The 16,974-nt window shown below is 48.1% G+C and overlaps 1 protein-coding gene across 1 annotated transcript; it reads left to right on the top strand.

Annotated features, from left to right (window-relative positions):
- Nucleotides 1-12,827: 12,827 nt before the first annotated feature.
- On the top strand, nt 12,828-16,292 carry FOXE1 (forkhead box E1). Its single transcript, XM_025360252.1, has one exon. It carries the CDS (start codon nt 13,500-13,502, stop codon nt 14,616-14,618), a length of 1,119 nt encoding a protein of 372 aa, XP_025216037.1. The 5' UTR covers nt 12,828-13,499; the 3' UTR covers nt 14,619-16,292.
- The last annotated feature ends 682 nt before the right edge of the window (nt 16,293-16,974 follow it).

Genomic DNA, 16,974 nt, shown 5'->3' with positions numbered 1-16,974 from the left:
ACAAGCAACAAAAGAAAAAAAAAAAAGGTATATTGAACTGCATCAAAATTTAAAATTTTGTGCTTCAAAGGACACCATAATACAACCCACAGAATGGGAGAAAAGATTTGCAAATCATATATCTGATAAGGGACTTGTACCTAGAATATGTAAAGAATTCTTACAACCCAACAGTAAAACAAGTAACCCAATTTAAAAACAAGCAAAGAATTTGAAAGACATTTTCTGAAGCAGATATAGGAATGGGTGATAAGCATATGAAAAGATGCTTGACATCATTAGTCATTAAAGAAATGCAAATCAAAACCACAATTGGTTACCACCTCACACCCACTTGGATGGCTAAAAATCAAACTGACAGAGAATAACAAGTACTGGAGAGGATGTAGAGGAAATTATAAATCATGCTGCTATAAAGACACATGCACACGTATGTTTATTGTGGCACTATTCACAATAGCAAAAACTTGGAACCAACCCAAATGTCCATCAATGATAGACTGGAGTAAGAAAATGTGGCACATATACACCATGGAATACTATGCAGCCATAAAAAAGGATGAGTTCATGTCCTTTGTAGGGATGTGGATGCAGCTGGAAACCATCATTCTCAGCAAACTATCGCAAGGACAAAAAACCAAACACCGCATGTTCTCACTCATAGATGGGAATTGAACAATGAGAACACTTGGACACAGCAAGGGGAACATCACACACTGGGGCCTGTCGTGGGGTGAGGGGAGTGGGGAGGGATAGCATTAGGAGATATACCTAATGTAAATGACGAGTTAATGGGTGCAGCACGCCAACATGGCACATATATACACATGTAACAAACCTACACGTTGTGCACATGTACCCTAGAACTCAAAGTATAATAATAAAAAATAATAATAAAATTTTAAAAATAAAAATTAAAAAACTGAAAGAAAAAAAAAAGAAATTAGAATCACTGGAAAGGATGTAAAATGGTGGAGTTGCTGTGGAAAGCAGTCTGGTAATTCTTCAAAATGTCAAACAGCCAGCAATCCCACTCCTAGGTATATATCCAAGAAAACTGGGAACATGTCCATACAAAAACCTGTACACAAATGTTCATAACATTAGTCATAATAACCAAAAAGTGGAAACAATGCAAATGTCCACCAACTGAAGGATGGATTTTTTAAAATGTCATATAGACACAAGGGAATATTATTATGAAATATTATTCAATGATAAAAAGGAATGAAGTAGTGATACATGCTATGATATAGATGAACCTTAAAAATTATGCTAAGTAAAAAAGTCAGCCACAAAAGGCCACAGATTGGATATTTCCAATTGTATTAAATGTCCAGAATAGGCAAATCCATAGAGTAGATTAGTGGTTGCCAGGGGCTAGGGAGAGGAAATGAGGAGTGAGGAGTGACTGCTAATAGGTATAGGGTTTCTTTTGGGGTAAAGAAAATCTTCTGGAATTAGATAGTGGTGATGGTTGTGTAAGTCTGCGATTGTGTTAAAACCCAATAAATAGTATACTTTAAAATAGTGAATTTTATTATATGCAAAATATATCTCAATAAAGCTGGATTTTTTAAAAAGGTCATTATAGCGGCAGGGCGCGGTGGCTCAAGCCTGTAATCCCAGCACTTTGGGAGGCCGAGACAGGCGGATCACGAGGTCAGGAGATCGAGACCATCCTGGCTAACACGGTGAAACCCTGTCTCTGCTTAAAAAAAAGAAAAAAAACTAGCCGGGCGAGGTGGCGGGCGCCTGTAGTCCCAGCTACTCGGGAGGCTGAGGCAGGAGAATGGCGTAAACCCGGGAGGCGGAGCTTGCAGTGAGCTGAGATCAGTCCACTGCACTCCAGCCTGGGCGACAGAGCGATACTCCGTCTCAAAAACAAAAAAAAGGGGGTCATTAGGTCATTATAGCAAACCAGGCAAGAGATTGTTGTAGCTTAAACCAGGATAATGGCAATGAAAATGAATAGAAATAAACAAACCGAATGAATTTCAGGGAAGTAGGAAAGACAGAACTTCTGAATTAATTGACTATGGAGGGAGGATGAGAGTGTTATGTTCCAGATAAATTAAGAAGCTAAATAATTTTAAATCATGGAACACAAACATTTGTAGGAAATATGCATATAAAAAGTTTAGAAGGAAAAATACAAAAATGGTAATAATAGCTATATTATAGTAAGAGAAATTAAATAACTTTTTAAAATCTCATTTTCCAAAATTTGTATAATGTGATTGACTACATTGCTTTTATGTTTAAAAATAGTTTTTGGCCAGCCTCCCAACAGTTTGGGAGGCTGAGGTGGGTGGATCACCTGAGGTCAGGAGTTCAAGACCAGCCTGGCCAACATGGTAAAACCCTGTCTCTACTAAAAGTACAAAAATTAGCTGGGTATGGTGGCACATGTCCATAATCCCAGCTACTCCAAAGGCTGAGACAGGAGAATTGCGTGAACCCAGGAGGTGGAGGCTGCAGTGAGCCAAGACTGTACCACTGAACTCCAGCCTGGGCAACAGAGCAAGACTGTCTTATAAATAAATAAATAAATAAATAAATAAATAAATAAATAAATAAAAATAGTTTTTAAATTTTGTAAAAATTATCAAAGAACAGGGTATCATATTTATTCCAACTATGAAGAAGTAATGATTCCCTATTGATTGAATCAACAGAAAAAATTACAAAGGGAAATATTCAAACATGAATATACGAAGCTTTTTATGTATACAATCAAAATTTTAAAATAAAGAAAATCAAATTCAGCAATAATATATACTGGATACATGCTAATACAGGCTTATTAATTTTTTAAAAATCAACCATCCAGTATAAGTAGAGAGAAAAATAACATTAAAGACAATTGATTTTCAATGGCAGTGCCAAGGTAATTCAATGGGAAATGATAATTTTTTCAAGAAATGATTCTGGAATAAATGGGTACCCATGTTGAAAACCAAATGAATCTCAGCTCTTACGCCATCTAAAACAACTTGAAATAGATCATTAACTAAATATAAGAGCTAAAATGTGTAGGAAAAAAATGTAGACTATTTTAGTAACTTTGGGTTAGGTAAAGATTTTTAAAATAGGACACAAAAAGCACCAACTATAAAATTAAAAATTCAATAAATTGGACCTCATCAAAATTTGCATTTGCTCTTCAGAAGGCACTATGACAAAAATGAAAAGCCAACCCACAGACTAGAAGAAAATATTTGCAAAACATATATTTGACAAAGTACTGGCATAAGGAATATAAAGAATTCTTACAACTCAATAAGACAGCAAACAACCCAATAAAAAAATTGGCCAAAATTTCACCAAAGACATGTCATCAAAGAAGATCTACAGACGGAAAAAAGCACATAAAAAGAAGCTCAACATTGTTTGTGGTAAGCAGCTTCTAAGATGGTCCCCAGTGATTTCCAAATCCTCGTATTCACACTCTGTGTGATCCCTTCCTCTTGAGTATAGGTTGGACATAGTCACTCCTTTCTAACAAATAGAAATATGAATAAAAGTGATAGAAAGCACCTCTGAGATTAAGCTACAGAAAGATTGTGGTTTCCATTTAGGTTCTCTCTAGTTTTCTTTCTTAGATCACCAGCCTGAGGATGCTTGGGCAGCCTACAGAGGTCCACGTGATGAAGAACTGAGGATGACCAGCAATCATGTAAGTGAACTGGAAGTGGATTCTGCAGTCCCAATCAGCCTTGAGATGATTTCTACTTGACTGCAACCTTATAAGAGACTCTGAACTAGACACACCCAGCCCTTCTAAGCCACACCCAGATTCCTAACCCACAGAAACTGTGAGATAATAAATGTTTGTTGTTTTAAGCCAGCAATTTGGGGGTAATTTGTTGCACAGCAATAGATAACAAATATATTATTAGTCATGAGGTAAATACAAACTAAAGCTACCAATGAGATACCTACACACCACCTAAAATTGGTAAAATTTAAAAGACTGAAAATGTCAAATGTTGGTGAGGAGGTAGAGCAACTAGAACTCTCATCTACTGGTAGTGGAAACAAAAGAAATACAGCTACTTTGTGAAATGTATTTGGCAGTTTCTTAAAAGTTTAACCGTACTGTCTGCACCCATAAAAAAGAACAAGATCAGCTGGGTGCGGTGGCTCACACCTGTAATCCCAGCACTTTGGGAGCCTGAGGCAGGCGGATCAAGAGATCAAGAGATCAAGACAATCCTGGCCAACCTAGTGAAACCCCATCTCTACTAAAAACACAAAAAAGTTAGCTGGGCATGGTGGCGCCCGCCTGTAGTCCCAGCTACTCGGGAGGCTGAGGCAGGAGAATCACTTAAACCCAGGAGGCGGAGGTTGCAGTGGGCCAAGATTGCGCCACTAAACTCCAGCCTGGCAATAGAGCGAGATTCCGTCTTAAAAAAAAAAAAAAGAACGAGATCACATCTTTTGTGGGAACATGGATGGAGCTAGAGGCTATTACCCTTAGCAAACTAATGCAGGAATAGAAATTCAAATACTGCATATTCTCACTTATAAGTGGGAGCTAAATTATGAGAATTCATGGACACAAAGAAGGAAATAACAGAAACTGGAGCCTACTTGAGGGTGGAGGGTGGGAGTAGGAAGAGGGGCAGAAAAGATAGCTATTGAGTACTGGACTTAATACCTGGGTGATGAAATTATCTGTACAATAAATCCCCATGATACAAGTTCACATATGTAACAAACCTTCATATGTACCACTGAAACTAAAAGTTAAAAATAAATAAATAAATAGAAAAAAAATTAACCATACTTTCAAAAGGAGTAATCTCTATTAAAAAAATTTAAAAATAAATAAAATAGAAATAAATGCAAACATACAACTACCATGTAACTCAAACATTCCTCTCCTAGGTATTTACCCAAGAGAAATGAAAACATATGTCCACACAAAGACTTATACTCAAATATTCATAGCGGCTTTATTTGTAATAGCCAAAAATGGAAACAACCCAAATGTCCATCAATAAGTGAATGGATAAACAAATTGTGGTGTACCCATATAATGGATACTATTTAGCAATATAAAGGAATAGACTATTAATACCACAACATGGATGAATGTCAAAAGAGTGTATACTACATTATTTCATTTATATAAAATTCTATAAAATGCAACCTAATCTGTAGTGATAAAGTAGTTCAGTGATTGCTTATGGGTAGTGGGAGTGGGGGATAATTTGGTCACAAAACAACAGGAGGAAACTTTTAGGGGTGATAAATATGTTAATTATCTTGATTGTAGTGAGTCACAAGGTACCCTTGGAGACAACTTAGTAATACTATACAAACCATAAAAAATTTGTGGCCCCATAAATCTTGTTCTTGGGAATTTGTTTTAAAGATATTTCAAAAAAATATAAAAAGCTTTTTATACAAACACATTCACAGTATTTTCACCTGCACCAAATATACTGGAAATTACCTAAGTGCCTAGCTACTGTGAAAGGGTTAAATCAACACTAGACCGTTTCATTCACAATTACAGATGAAAAACAAGAAGTGAGGAGCCGCATTTAGCTATGTTTATAAAATAATGCAAATGCACTTTGTAAAAAACTACAGAATTGTACTTATGCTATGGTTACACTTATGTAAACATGCATACTTATGCATAAGAACACAAAGGGAAGAAAAACAGAACAGAAAATTCTAGTAGATGAATGATAGGTAATTGGCGTGTGGGTGACTTTTTCTTCCTGATTTGTCTCCTGTAACGTTACAATGTTTTCATAACAGTTTTGAAAATGTCTTCTTGTTGGTTTTGGCTCAGGCTCCCAACCCAGTGATTATTCCATGCCTTGAGTCTGTCAGCTCCCAGCATTAGCACCTCAGTGTGGTCAGCCACAAGCCGAATCCGCCTGCCTTCCTCTGTGTCTTCCTCTAAGTCAGGAGTGTCCAGTCTTTTGGCTTCCCTAGGCCACATTGGAAGAAAAATAATTGTCTCGGGCCACACATAAAATACACTAAAACTAACAATAGCTGGTGAACTAAAAAAAAAGAAAGAAAGAAAGAGAGAGAGAGAGAGAGAGAAAGAAAGGAAGGAAGGGAGGGAGGGAGGGAAGGAAGGAAGGAAGGAAGGAAGGAAGGAAGGAAGGAAGGAAGGAAGGAAGGAAGGAAGGAAGGAAGGAAGGAAAGGAGGAAAGGAAGGAAGGAAGGAAGGAAGGAAGGAAGGAAGGAAGGAAGGAAGGAAGGAAGGAAGGAATCTCATAATGTTCTAAGACAGTTTAGGAACTCATGTTGGGCAGCATTCAAAGTTGTCCTGAGCCGCATGAGGACCACAGGCCGCAGGTTGGACAAGCTTGCTCTAAGTCATTGATAAAATGCTGGACAGGCTTATGGTATGGTGTAAAGGATGCCCCCTTTTCTTCTCTTGGTAGAAATCATCTGTCACTGTTTGACTCTTTAGGTTATTTCAATACTAATAAATGACAAATTCTAGAAACCCCCTTCCCAAGGAAGGGGTACTAAAAGGTGGATTAACAAAGTGAACCCGAGGAACAAGTGGAACTGCTTGCCTGTGCTTGGAGAGTCTTGTTCATCCACTGGGTAAAGCTGACGTCAATCATCTCTGGCCAGCAAATGCCCCAACGTTCAGAGGCAGCTCCACAAACCAGAGATGAGAATATAGTAGGAAGTCTATGAGAGGGTTAAAACTTTGAAAACAGAAGTGACAGAAGCCTGTGCAGGCTTTCAGAGAGCATTAATATGATTCTTTCCATAGCTGGGCCACTGCTTTGCCTAAAATAGTCTTGTAGGGCAGAGCCCGAGTGGTCAGAGGGCTATTGGAACACCAATGCCACAAGGCAGCTGATAGCCTTTCCCAAGCCTTGTCAACTCCACCTCCTGGCCATTTCAGAAGTGATCTTTCCTCTCTTTCCTTTCACTTCTTTCCATCCCCGCAACCCTTACACACATCCAGGGCTTCACCACTGTGTTAGTCCACTGACCCAGAACCCTGTTCCAGCAGTATGTTTGGTCCCACCACCTATGGACAGTTTGGCCTGGCCAGGACTCAGGGAAGGCAGGGAGTGCCACATACCAGCCACCCAAGGTGAGGCCCCCTACAGGGGCCTGAGCAGCTGTTCCTCACCTGTTCATACTCCTGGATTTCATTCAAACCCACATCAGGAGGGCGAGCTCAGCTCTCCTGGCCAGCCCCAGGGTTCCCTAGAGTCCTAGCCTACTGACTGATGGGCATTATGACCATGCGAATGGCTTCAGGATTGAAGAAAACACCCCTGAACCTATAGAAGCTGGGCTCCAGCTCAGTGCTGAATCTTTCCCCGACCCTCCTGCCAAAAGTTGGGCTACATCTGCCCAGGCAAAGGCCAGGGCTGCATGCACATGCAAGGCCCTAAGTTTCCAAGACACGAGGGAGAAAGGTTGCTCCTGAGAGACCCTCAGACCCCAGCCCAGTAAGGCCAAATTAGCCAAACTGCCCCTCAAAGCTTCTTATTTCTAGACCCCAGGATCATCCCAGGGTTCCCCAGTACCTGAACCTAGGGTAGAGGATGGTGCTCTGAGTCTGAATCTCCCCTCATGCCTGCTTATCACCTGCAAGACCCCTGTTTCTGGGCTGCTTTGCAGTTGCCCACCTGTCTAGATGGCCTACCTTTCCATTACCATGCCTTCCAGATCCAGTGCTCTGCCAGTTCTCCTGGATGTGCTCCCAATGCCCAGCTAGTGACAGGTCTGAGACTAGCCCCTGGGTCTCCTGATACATTAGTGTATTTAATATGCACAAAGTGGTTAAAACAGTGTGTGTTCATGGAAGAGTTATGTATATCTGACTTACTATTACTAACTTTCACAACTCTCTTACATTAGTATTTATCCCCATTTTATAGATCGACAGGTTGAGGCTGAGTGGATAAGTGACTGGCCCAAGGTTGCACAGCTTGGAAGAGGCAGAGAGGAACTGACCCAAGACTGGATGACTGAGTAACAGGCTCTCACAGGAGGGTCACATTGTGACAGAAGACTTGGTAGGGGGCAGTGTCCTCAGATGCTGGGAAAGGGAAGACCAAGGGAGAGTGGAAAGGAACTGCATTGTGTAGGGAGGGGGCCTTGAATGACAGGCCCAAGAAAGAGCACTTGATCTTGCAGGAGGATGACGGGAAGCATTGAGGGCTTGTGCAGGGCCAGCAGGAGTGCCTGCTGGGAGCAGACTGTTTAGAGCCTTGGACATGTGGAGAAAGCTGATGCCGCATAACCCTGTGTGCCTCTCCACTCTGGGTCAGGCTCTGCTGAGCAGAGGAAGCTCTTGGGCAGAAAGGCCGACAATCTGACTCCCACCCGCTCCAGGGTCCTCCTGGGTGGAAGTCCCTCTGTCCTGTCTTGCCACTCTCTGTGCCATCCTCCAGGACAGAAGAGGCTCGTATGGGCAACTGGAACCTGGCTGGAGTGTGAAGCTGGCCCCCTCACTTCCAGCCCATGGGCTGCTGCGATGGTGACTCCCGGGAGATGCGCCTAGAGAGGCAGGACACGTGCACGTATATTCATAACAGAGGCAAAAAGACTGACGGCGAAACCGAGAGAGACGCGCACTCCAGGCCTGGGGGAGTGGAAAAGCCCGAGGGGGAGTAGGAAGAGGCCAGAGGAGGGCTGGCTGCTCTCGCGTGTCGAGGTTCCAGTGTCTTCCAGCTCCCTGCGCCGCCTCCTCACCGTGCCACCGCCCACCTCATGCCTCTGGCGCCTAGCAGCCAAGCAAGCAATCGGGTTGGGTTGTAGGGGGAGGCAATCAACCCTGTTGCCCCTCCTCAGGAGGCCAGACTGAGCTGCGGGATGGGATCCCTACAGAGACTGACCTGGGGAAGGGGAAAAAGTCACTGCCTCTTCCTGTGCCTCTAGTGGTTGAACTAGAATCCAGGCTAGCTCATCTCCCTTTTGAAGGGGGAAGGGGAGTTATTGGCTCTTTTCAGATTGTCTTGCAAACCATGGACTCTCTCCCCAGAAATGAACACCCACAAATTTCAGGTTTCCAAGTGTTCCAAAGCCGCGCACAGATTTCGGAACCAGACCAAGAAACCTGGACTCCCGAAGTCGCCTGGGGGCCGATCCTGAGCCCAGGGTCCCAGAATCTAACTGAAATGCGCCTGCGGGCCGCCACCTTCCCCGGGCCACGGCTTTGCCAGGAATGCCCGCCGCCACAGCTGAACTCCCGCCCACCTGGGTCAGATCAGAAGCGGGTGGTGGCCTGCGCTTCGTGGTCCTCGGGTCCGGAACACAGGGAAAGCGCGTGCAGCCAACCTAGAGCGGGAGCAGGGTCTGGCTTGACTCTGTCCCCAATTCGTTGTGCTCAGTGGGACAAGTCCGCGCCATCTGGAGCCAGCTTCCCCTTCTCGTTGCGGCCGCAAAGCTCCTGGACCTCCAAGCCGGCTCCTGCGCTCCCCGCTGCTCTGAGAACACTGAGTGTCCCGGGCCCGTGCAGACTGGGTTGGGAGAGGGCTCTGTAGGAGGACTTGCGGGGAGGTGGGTAAGAAATGCTAGGTGCTTCTTACCTATGTAAAAAACAAATTTCCATGATTTCCTTAAATCGAAGAACTGGTTACCTCTGGGTCTGCATGCAGGAGAATCTCCGTCAAGGAATCTGGAGGAATTTTCCTTGACTCCTTGGACCCCTCTCGTTTTTATTTACAGTCTCCAATTCAAAACTGGGGAAAGCAGCTGTTGTAGAAGAACATCTTCTACAGATTCCCAATAGCACCCCCAGCCTCCTATGCACATGAAATGGCCTGCTGCAGGCACGCCTCTCCGGGAGTGCTGGGAATACTTGAAGGGTTGAAGACCAGCGGGAAGCAGACAGAAATCACTGGCCCGCCCATGTCAACACCAACCCACCCTTGCTGGATTGGGAGAATGATTTTCAAGGGGCTGGAACCTGCCCTTCCTAACTTCCAGATGATTCATAAATGTTAAGGAGCACTGTGCCACAGAAGAGGTGAAGACTTGGCCATGACCACGTTCCTTCTCAAGAAACTGAGAAGGAAGAAATGGGAAGAGATAGGAAATGTCCCAAGGAAATTTCTGTGTATGGTTTTGATCCAAACGGGTAAACTTGTGACCTATGTACTCACCAAATCATTTAATGTGAACTCACTGTGGACTCACAGAATCTTCAAATGCATTATTCGAACAGAACATTTATGAAATAGAAATTTAAGGGTCCTTTGTTTGTGAAAATCTTAGAATCATGATCTTGGAAATTCTAATCCCATAATGCTAGGTATTTGGCCATAGGAGTAGCTTGATATTGACAAAGTTTGAGAAAACAATCAGAATTCTAGAAGAATGAGGTCACAGACACAAGACATTGAAGATCAGAAAATCCTGAGATAAGAAGGCATTTAGCCATAGTCGTTGCAGCTTAAAAATAGAGGATCATAAAGTCATGGGACTAATCATTAAAACACACAATCATGAACATTAGAAGAATTATTAGAATCAGATTATCTGAGCTACAGAATAGTGGATCCAGCACTAACATTTTAGAATTAAGGAAGGAGAGGGTTGTGGATTTACAAGATTCAAATTCTTCCAATCAGACATTCCTACACAGGAATTCAAATTAAATAATATATAACTTAGAGTGGAAAAAATAAAAAACTAGAGAAGTGGCAGCTTCAAGAGTGGCATCATATTTTCAGGCACAAAATCTTAAGTGTTCCCGGTTTTTTGTTTGTTTGTTTGTTTTTGCTTGTTTGTTTGTTTGTTTTAAGAGACCGGGTCTCCCTCTGCTGCACAGTCTGGAGCGCTGTGACTACTCACAGACACAATGATTGTGCACTACAGCCTGGAACTCCTGGGCTTAAGCGATCTTCCTGCCTTAGCGTTGAGTAGTTGGGACTAGAGGCTCCCGCCACGGTGCCTGGTTTAGTCCCAGTATCTTAATACATAGGTTTTTAGACTTTGACTAGAAGCTTAAGTCAAAGGAATATAAGCATAGTCCAAGTTAGACTCCCAGTGATGGAATCTTAGAATTACAAGATCGCATTCTCTAGATTTACGGAATCACGTTAGGACAGCGGTGGTCCAGAATTTAAAATCTGGGTATCTGAACCTCAGAATCTTGAAAAAGTTACTGAGAGCCACGAAATCCCGTATTACAAGGTGCCTATAACATAATCCAGTTAAAATTTTAAAATTTCAAGTTTTTCCCCCTTTGTAAAAACGAAACAGGACGAAATCTGGGTTTCTGCTTCTTCATTACTTGGGAAGAAGGAAACCAGGAGTTTTGTTTAGCGAGTGCAAAGCCCCTCTCCCTTCGTTCGACCAACCCTCTGCCGGGGAAGGTTGTCAAGCAAACGCTTTGAGCGTTTCCACACACCGGGTCGACGGAGCGAGGATCTGGGCTTTGCCTCGCTCTTCCGAAGACAGTTGCCCAACGCTTGGCCGGGCTAAGCCTGCACTCAGCTCACCCCCACGAAGAACGCGACTAAAACCCTGGAAGGCGTGCCACCCGTTACTCGCCAGAACCCTCCTCTTGGGATCGCCCACGCGCTCACCTGGCGCCCTCCGCGCGGCTCTGCACCCACAGCCCCTGCCCCAGAAAGCTGTGCCCGGACTGGAGCCATGGGAACCCGCGCCAAGACCCGGAATCCTACGGGTAGCAGGGGCCTCGGAGATCAGCACACGCCCTCCAGCCGGTACTTAACAGAGTAGAACACTGAGGCCCTGCGAGGGACAAGGACATGCCCTGGATCTCCCAGTGAATTGCCAGGGAGCGATCTCAGGTTAGGACCAAGTCCCGGCTCAGGGACAGCAGGAAAGGAACTCAGAAATTGGACACCCATGAAGTAAACGTGCCCCTTCCCCGGAGACGCGCCCACCAGGCCACAGCTCTCTTCCCACTTCCCCATCACGCGCAGCCCTCACTTCCCGCTGCGGGAAGGGGCTGCTTGGCTGTCTCTGGGGGTCTTCAGAGCTACCCTGGCCCCGGGGGATTGGAGGAGGAGGTTACCTATCCTGCGTCGTCTTTAATCCGTGCGCCACTATCCATCAAATAGAGACAGATCCTGGGCCTCTCAAAGACGGATGATTGGGAGTGGGGAGTGGCCTAACCCTAAATATCTACCACGTAAGGACTCTTGAGATATCCAAACCCCTGTACAGTCGAGGGATCTGGAGCCCAAAAAGGGAAAGTGGCTACCTCTACCACACAGCTGGGAAGCGCAGTCCTAAGAGACGCAGGTTGGAGAATCCACTAAGCGGAGAAGTCGCAGGGGAGCCATGGCAAGTCACCTTCCCTTTCGGGCCTAGGAATACTCATTCGAAAGATGGGGGGACTGGAGTGCCGAGTGGCTGCGGCAGTCACGATTGGGGTTTGGAAACCATCCTGAAAGGCCCTGGGAGCCGGTCTCCCGGAACTTCTCCCTCCCCATCCCACAAAAACCAAGCGCCCTCTCGGGCAATTCTCACCCACTCAGGACAAAAAAGTGAGATGTGCCCGTCCCTTCACCGCGAATACCAGCCCTTGGCAGAGACCTGAAAAATCTGAAAACTCCGAGTTCGGGCGCCGAGGTCTCCCGAGCGGGTTCCTGAACTCTCCGGGCCTCAGTCTCCCGATCAGGGCGCGGAGGGGACCGACCCGGGGGATCTCCAAGCGCCCTCCCCGCCCTGACGTTGTGGGGCTCCTACCGCGCCACCACAGCTGCTCCTACCTGGGGAGGTGCGCCCGAACCCCGGGGGGCGGGCAGTCGGGGGGCGGGCAGGGAACCGGTGCCGCCCCATGCTTCCTGGCGCCTTTAAGGAGGAGAAGCCGGCGGAGGGAGGAGCCGGTCCCGGTGTGTGCAGGAGAGCTCCTCGCCAGCGGTCCGCAGGGCTGGAGACCCACGCCGTGGAGCGGACCAGCCTCAGGTGGCCCCGCCTGGGCCCGCGCCCAGACCTCGCTGCCCCCGCCTAGCCTCTCTGCCCGTAGCGCAGACCGCCGCCTTGGCCTCGCGGGTAGGGCATGGGCGGCCCGGGCCAGATCGCCCGGCGCCTGGACTAACTGACCTGGCTCTGGCCTTTGAGCCCGAAGCCTCTTCTGCGCGCACAACGTAGGCAGTAATCCTGAAACCAGCCGGCACCACAGACCAGCTGCAGCCACCCCAACCCAGGGATCACTTCCGGACCCCTCGACCGCCCGGCACCAGCGCGCACGGTACCCTTCAGCCGGCGACCAGAGTCCAGTCCCAGTCGCGAGGCCACCGCCGCTGCCCGCCTCGAGCTGCACCACGCGGGCTGAGCCGTCGGCGAGCGGGTCACTCTCGAGCTTCTGTCTGCACAGCGCCAGCCCCAGACGACGGACGCCGAGCCTCCAGCGCGCGCCAGCCTGGGCCGCCTCTCGGGGCCAGCCTGTGAGGATCCCCTGAGCTCTCCGCAGAGGGGCCAAGCGTGCGTTCCCGGGACCCTAGGCCCGCCCCCGCCCCCCGACAGCTGCAGGGATCCAGAGCCCGGGAGTGCGGGACGGCCGCGCCATGACGGCCGAGAGCGGGCCTCCGCCGCCCCAGCCGGAGGTGCTGGCTGCCGTGAAGGAAGAGCGCGGCCAGACGGCGGCAGGGGCCGGGGTCCCAGGGGAGGCCGCCGGCCGCGGGGCGGGCGGGCGGCGCCGCAAGCGCCCCCTGCAGCGCGGGAAGCCGCCCTACAGCTACATCGCGCTCATAGCCATGGCCATCGCGCACGCGCCCGAGCGCCGCCTCACGCTGGGCGGCATCTACAAGTTCATCACCGAGCGCTTCCCCTTCTACCGCGACAACCCCAAAAAGTGGCAGAACAGCATCCGCCACAACCTCACGCTCAACGACTGCTTCCTCAAGATCCCGCGCGAGGCCGGTCGCCCGGGTAAGGGCAACTACTGGGCGCTCGATCCCAACGCGGAGGACATGTTCGAGAGCGGCAGCTTCCTGCGCCGCCGCAAGCGCTTCAAGCGCTCGGACCTCTCCACCTACCCGGCCTACATGCACGACGCGGCGGCCGCCGCAGCAGCAGCCGCCGCCGCCGCCGCCGCCGCCATCTTCCCGGGCGCGGTGCCCGCCGCGCGCCCGCCCTACCCGGGCGCCGTCTATGCAGGCTACGCGCCGCCGTCGCTGGCCGCGCCGCCTCCAGTCTACTACCCCGCGGCGTCGCCCGGCCCTTGCCGCGTCTTCGGCCTGGTTCCTGAGCGGCCGCTCAGTCCAGAGCTGGGGCCCGCACCGTCGGGGTCCGGCGGCTCTTGCGCCTTCGCCTCCGCCGGCGCCCCTGCTACCGCCACCGGCTACCAGCCCGCCGGCTGCACCGGAGCCCGGCCGGCCAACCCCTCGGCCTATGCGGCTGCCTACGCGGGCCCCGACGGCGCGTACCCGCAGGGCGCCGGCAGTACGATCTTTGCCGCTGCTGGCCGCCTGGCGGGACCCGCTTCGCCCCCCGCGGGCGGCAGCAGTGGCGGCGTGGAGACCGCGGTGGACTTCTACGGGCGCACGTCGCCCGGCCAGTTTGGAGCGCTGGCGCCGTGCTACAACCCTGGAGGGCAGCTCGGAGGGGCCAGTGCGGGTGCCTACCATGCTCGCCATGCTGCCGCCTATCCCGGTGGCATAGATCGGTTCGTGTCTGCCATGTGAGCCGAGCGTAGGGACGAAAACTCAAGACATGTCGGCTGTTCACACGTTCCCCGCAACCTGAGAACAGGAATGGAGAGAGGACTCAATTGGGACCTACGTGGAAAAGACTGAGCAGGCTACAGAGGCTCGGGTCTCCCCGCGCACAGCGTAGGCACCCGGTATACTCTGTAAATGGAAAGAGGTGGGGCGAGGCAGCCAGAGCCCTTGGACTGGCACAGGGACCCTCGATGGAGCGAAGCCCCCAAAGGGGATGCTTTCTGGCATTCTATCGGAGAGGGTCCTTGGCGGTAACCAGAGGGCAGCGTAGTGTCAGCACCTGAGACCAGGATCCAAATTGTGGGAAATCAGTTTCTGCCTTCCATGTACTGCCGGAAACTCGGGCCTTTTTACGCGGTTCAGCCTCTAGTGCTTTTAACTGCTTTACTACAATAAAAGGCTCCGGCAGCCAGCGCCTTTCTTCTTAAAGCGAGGACAAATTTGCAAAAGAAGTAGCCTTTTCTTCTTCTTTTTTAAATGGGAGAAATCTCTGCTCTGGTTGACCTGAGCTAGTTTTCCCTGTCTCTGAGAACTGGAGACCTAGCTCCGAGTTGAACTGTGTCTCAGCGCTCCAGTCCCATCACTTGAACCTTCAGTCTCCCCCATCTGTTACACAAGAGGGCTACGGACTCTACCCACCGCTCCCGGGTTGTCATTCAGGGCCCCATCATCTTGGATGCTACCCTGTGTATTTGGCAGCAATGGTGGACCACCCAGGGCCTCTGAGTAGCCACCCAAAGCTTACCCGCTGTTCTAGGGAATAGAAAAGAGCTCATGGCCAAGCATCTAACCTAAAGTCCCAGGATTGGCTCCAGGCAGCAATTATATCATAACTTATTGAACTTTTGAGCAGGTTGTGCTGGCAATTTCATAGCTGTTACTGCCCAGTCATAAATCTGGTTTTCCATTATAAGGCAGCTAGAAATGCATTCGTTCATTTGTCCACTGTTTCTTGTCATCACGCAGCCCTGGACCCAATGGGTGAACTAAAGTTTAAGGAGATGAGAGGACTCAGGGAGCCCGCTGGTGACACCTTTCAGTAGCTGGTGAGGGCTCTTCCATCCTCAACACCCCCTGCTACACCTCAGCAGCCTCCCCATGCAAAAAGAAAAGAGAAAAGTTGGGGCAGTCAGTAAAGCGAGCTTTAAAAAGAAACTGGAATTTTAACTTCATTTTGTATCTTGTTTAAGTAGCAGACTCACTAAAATCAGAGAAAGTCCAATAACTCTCCCCCTTTCCCTTGAGAAATCTTTCAGTTTCGATTCTGGAGCAAAAATTTTCAGCATTAAATATTTCAGAGGCTCCATTCACAGCTTTCAGATAAACTGGAGTGTTCAGATGGATTGTTTTAATAAAAATGTTTGAGCAAGTGAGTTCTGGCAAGAGAAACTCAGCCTCTTTCTGTATAAACTTAATAAGGAAGGGTCGGGGTGTGAAAAAGAAGATTGTATGAAAAACATTGGTAATTTTTATTTTTTATTTTTGGGACTGCACTATCCTGTTCATGAAGACATGTGAACTTGGTTCAGTCCAAATGGGGATTTGTATAAATCAGTGATCTCCATTAGAAATATGGTGCAAGCCACATATGTAATTTTAAATTTTCTAGTAGCCACATTAATAAAGCAAAAAGAAACAGGTGAGGTTAATTTGAATGATATACTTAACCCAACATAGCAAAAAATTATGATTTCAACATATGATCAACATAAAAATTGATAAAAATTGAGATGTTTTACTCTCTTTTCACATGAAGGCTTTACAATTTGGAGTGTGTTTTACACTTACAGCTTCTCTAAATTTGGACTAGTCACCTGCTAGGTGTTCAGTAGCAACACTGTATTGCACAATGAGGGTCTAGGTGCTGGCCCTTCCTGGCTTTGGTGGTGGTACCTGGAAGCACTTGAGTGCTGACCCTGCCACCCGTGGGCCCAAATTCCAGACCCAGCCTTGTGACCTTGGAAGATTGCAGGTATTGGGCAGCCCTCTTCTTCCTATGAACCTTTGCAGGTATGGAGTTCAAAGGTTCTCCACCATGCAGCTAGACAAGCTGGCTGTCCCAGGCGCAGAGGTCAGAATGACTTGCCTGGTTGGGAAGCATGGGGAAGTAAGAGTCCTCCACCCAGGAGTTTTGTTCTGGGCTGTGGAAGAGCCCAGGCGAGGGCCTGGGGCTGAAGAAGGCTGGTTTTTGCACGTAGTTAGTGCTACAGTTGAGCCTTTCTCTGTTTCCTAATTAGCAAGTCCAGTGCTTTGACAGCACCATTAATCTTAAGCCAGTCCCTTCTCCTCTCGGGTCTTCATTTGTGAAATGGGAATTTGT

The sequence above is a fragment of the Theropithecus gelada genome, chromosome 15 (assembly GCF_003255815.1).
Source record: "Theropithecus gelada isolate Dixy chromosome 15, Tgel_1.0, whole genome shotgun sequence".
Lineage (NCBI taxonomy): Eukaryota > Metazoa > Chordata > Mammalia > Primates > Cercopithecidae > Theropithecus > Theropithecus gelada.
The sequence above is the reverse complement of the archived record's forward strand: the minus strand, read 5'-3'. Positions and strand labels throughout refer to the sequence as shown.

What these genes read in the sequence shown, in the direction of transcription:
- FOXE1 (XM_025360252.1), top strand. Translation starts at nt 13,500, where the DNA reads ATGACGGCCGAGAGCGGGCCTCCGCCGCCCCAGCCGGAGGTGCTGGCT.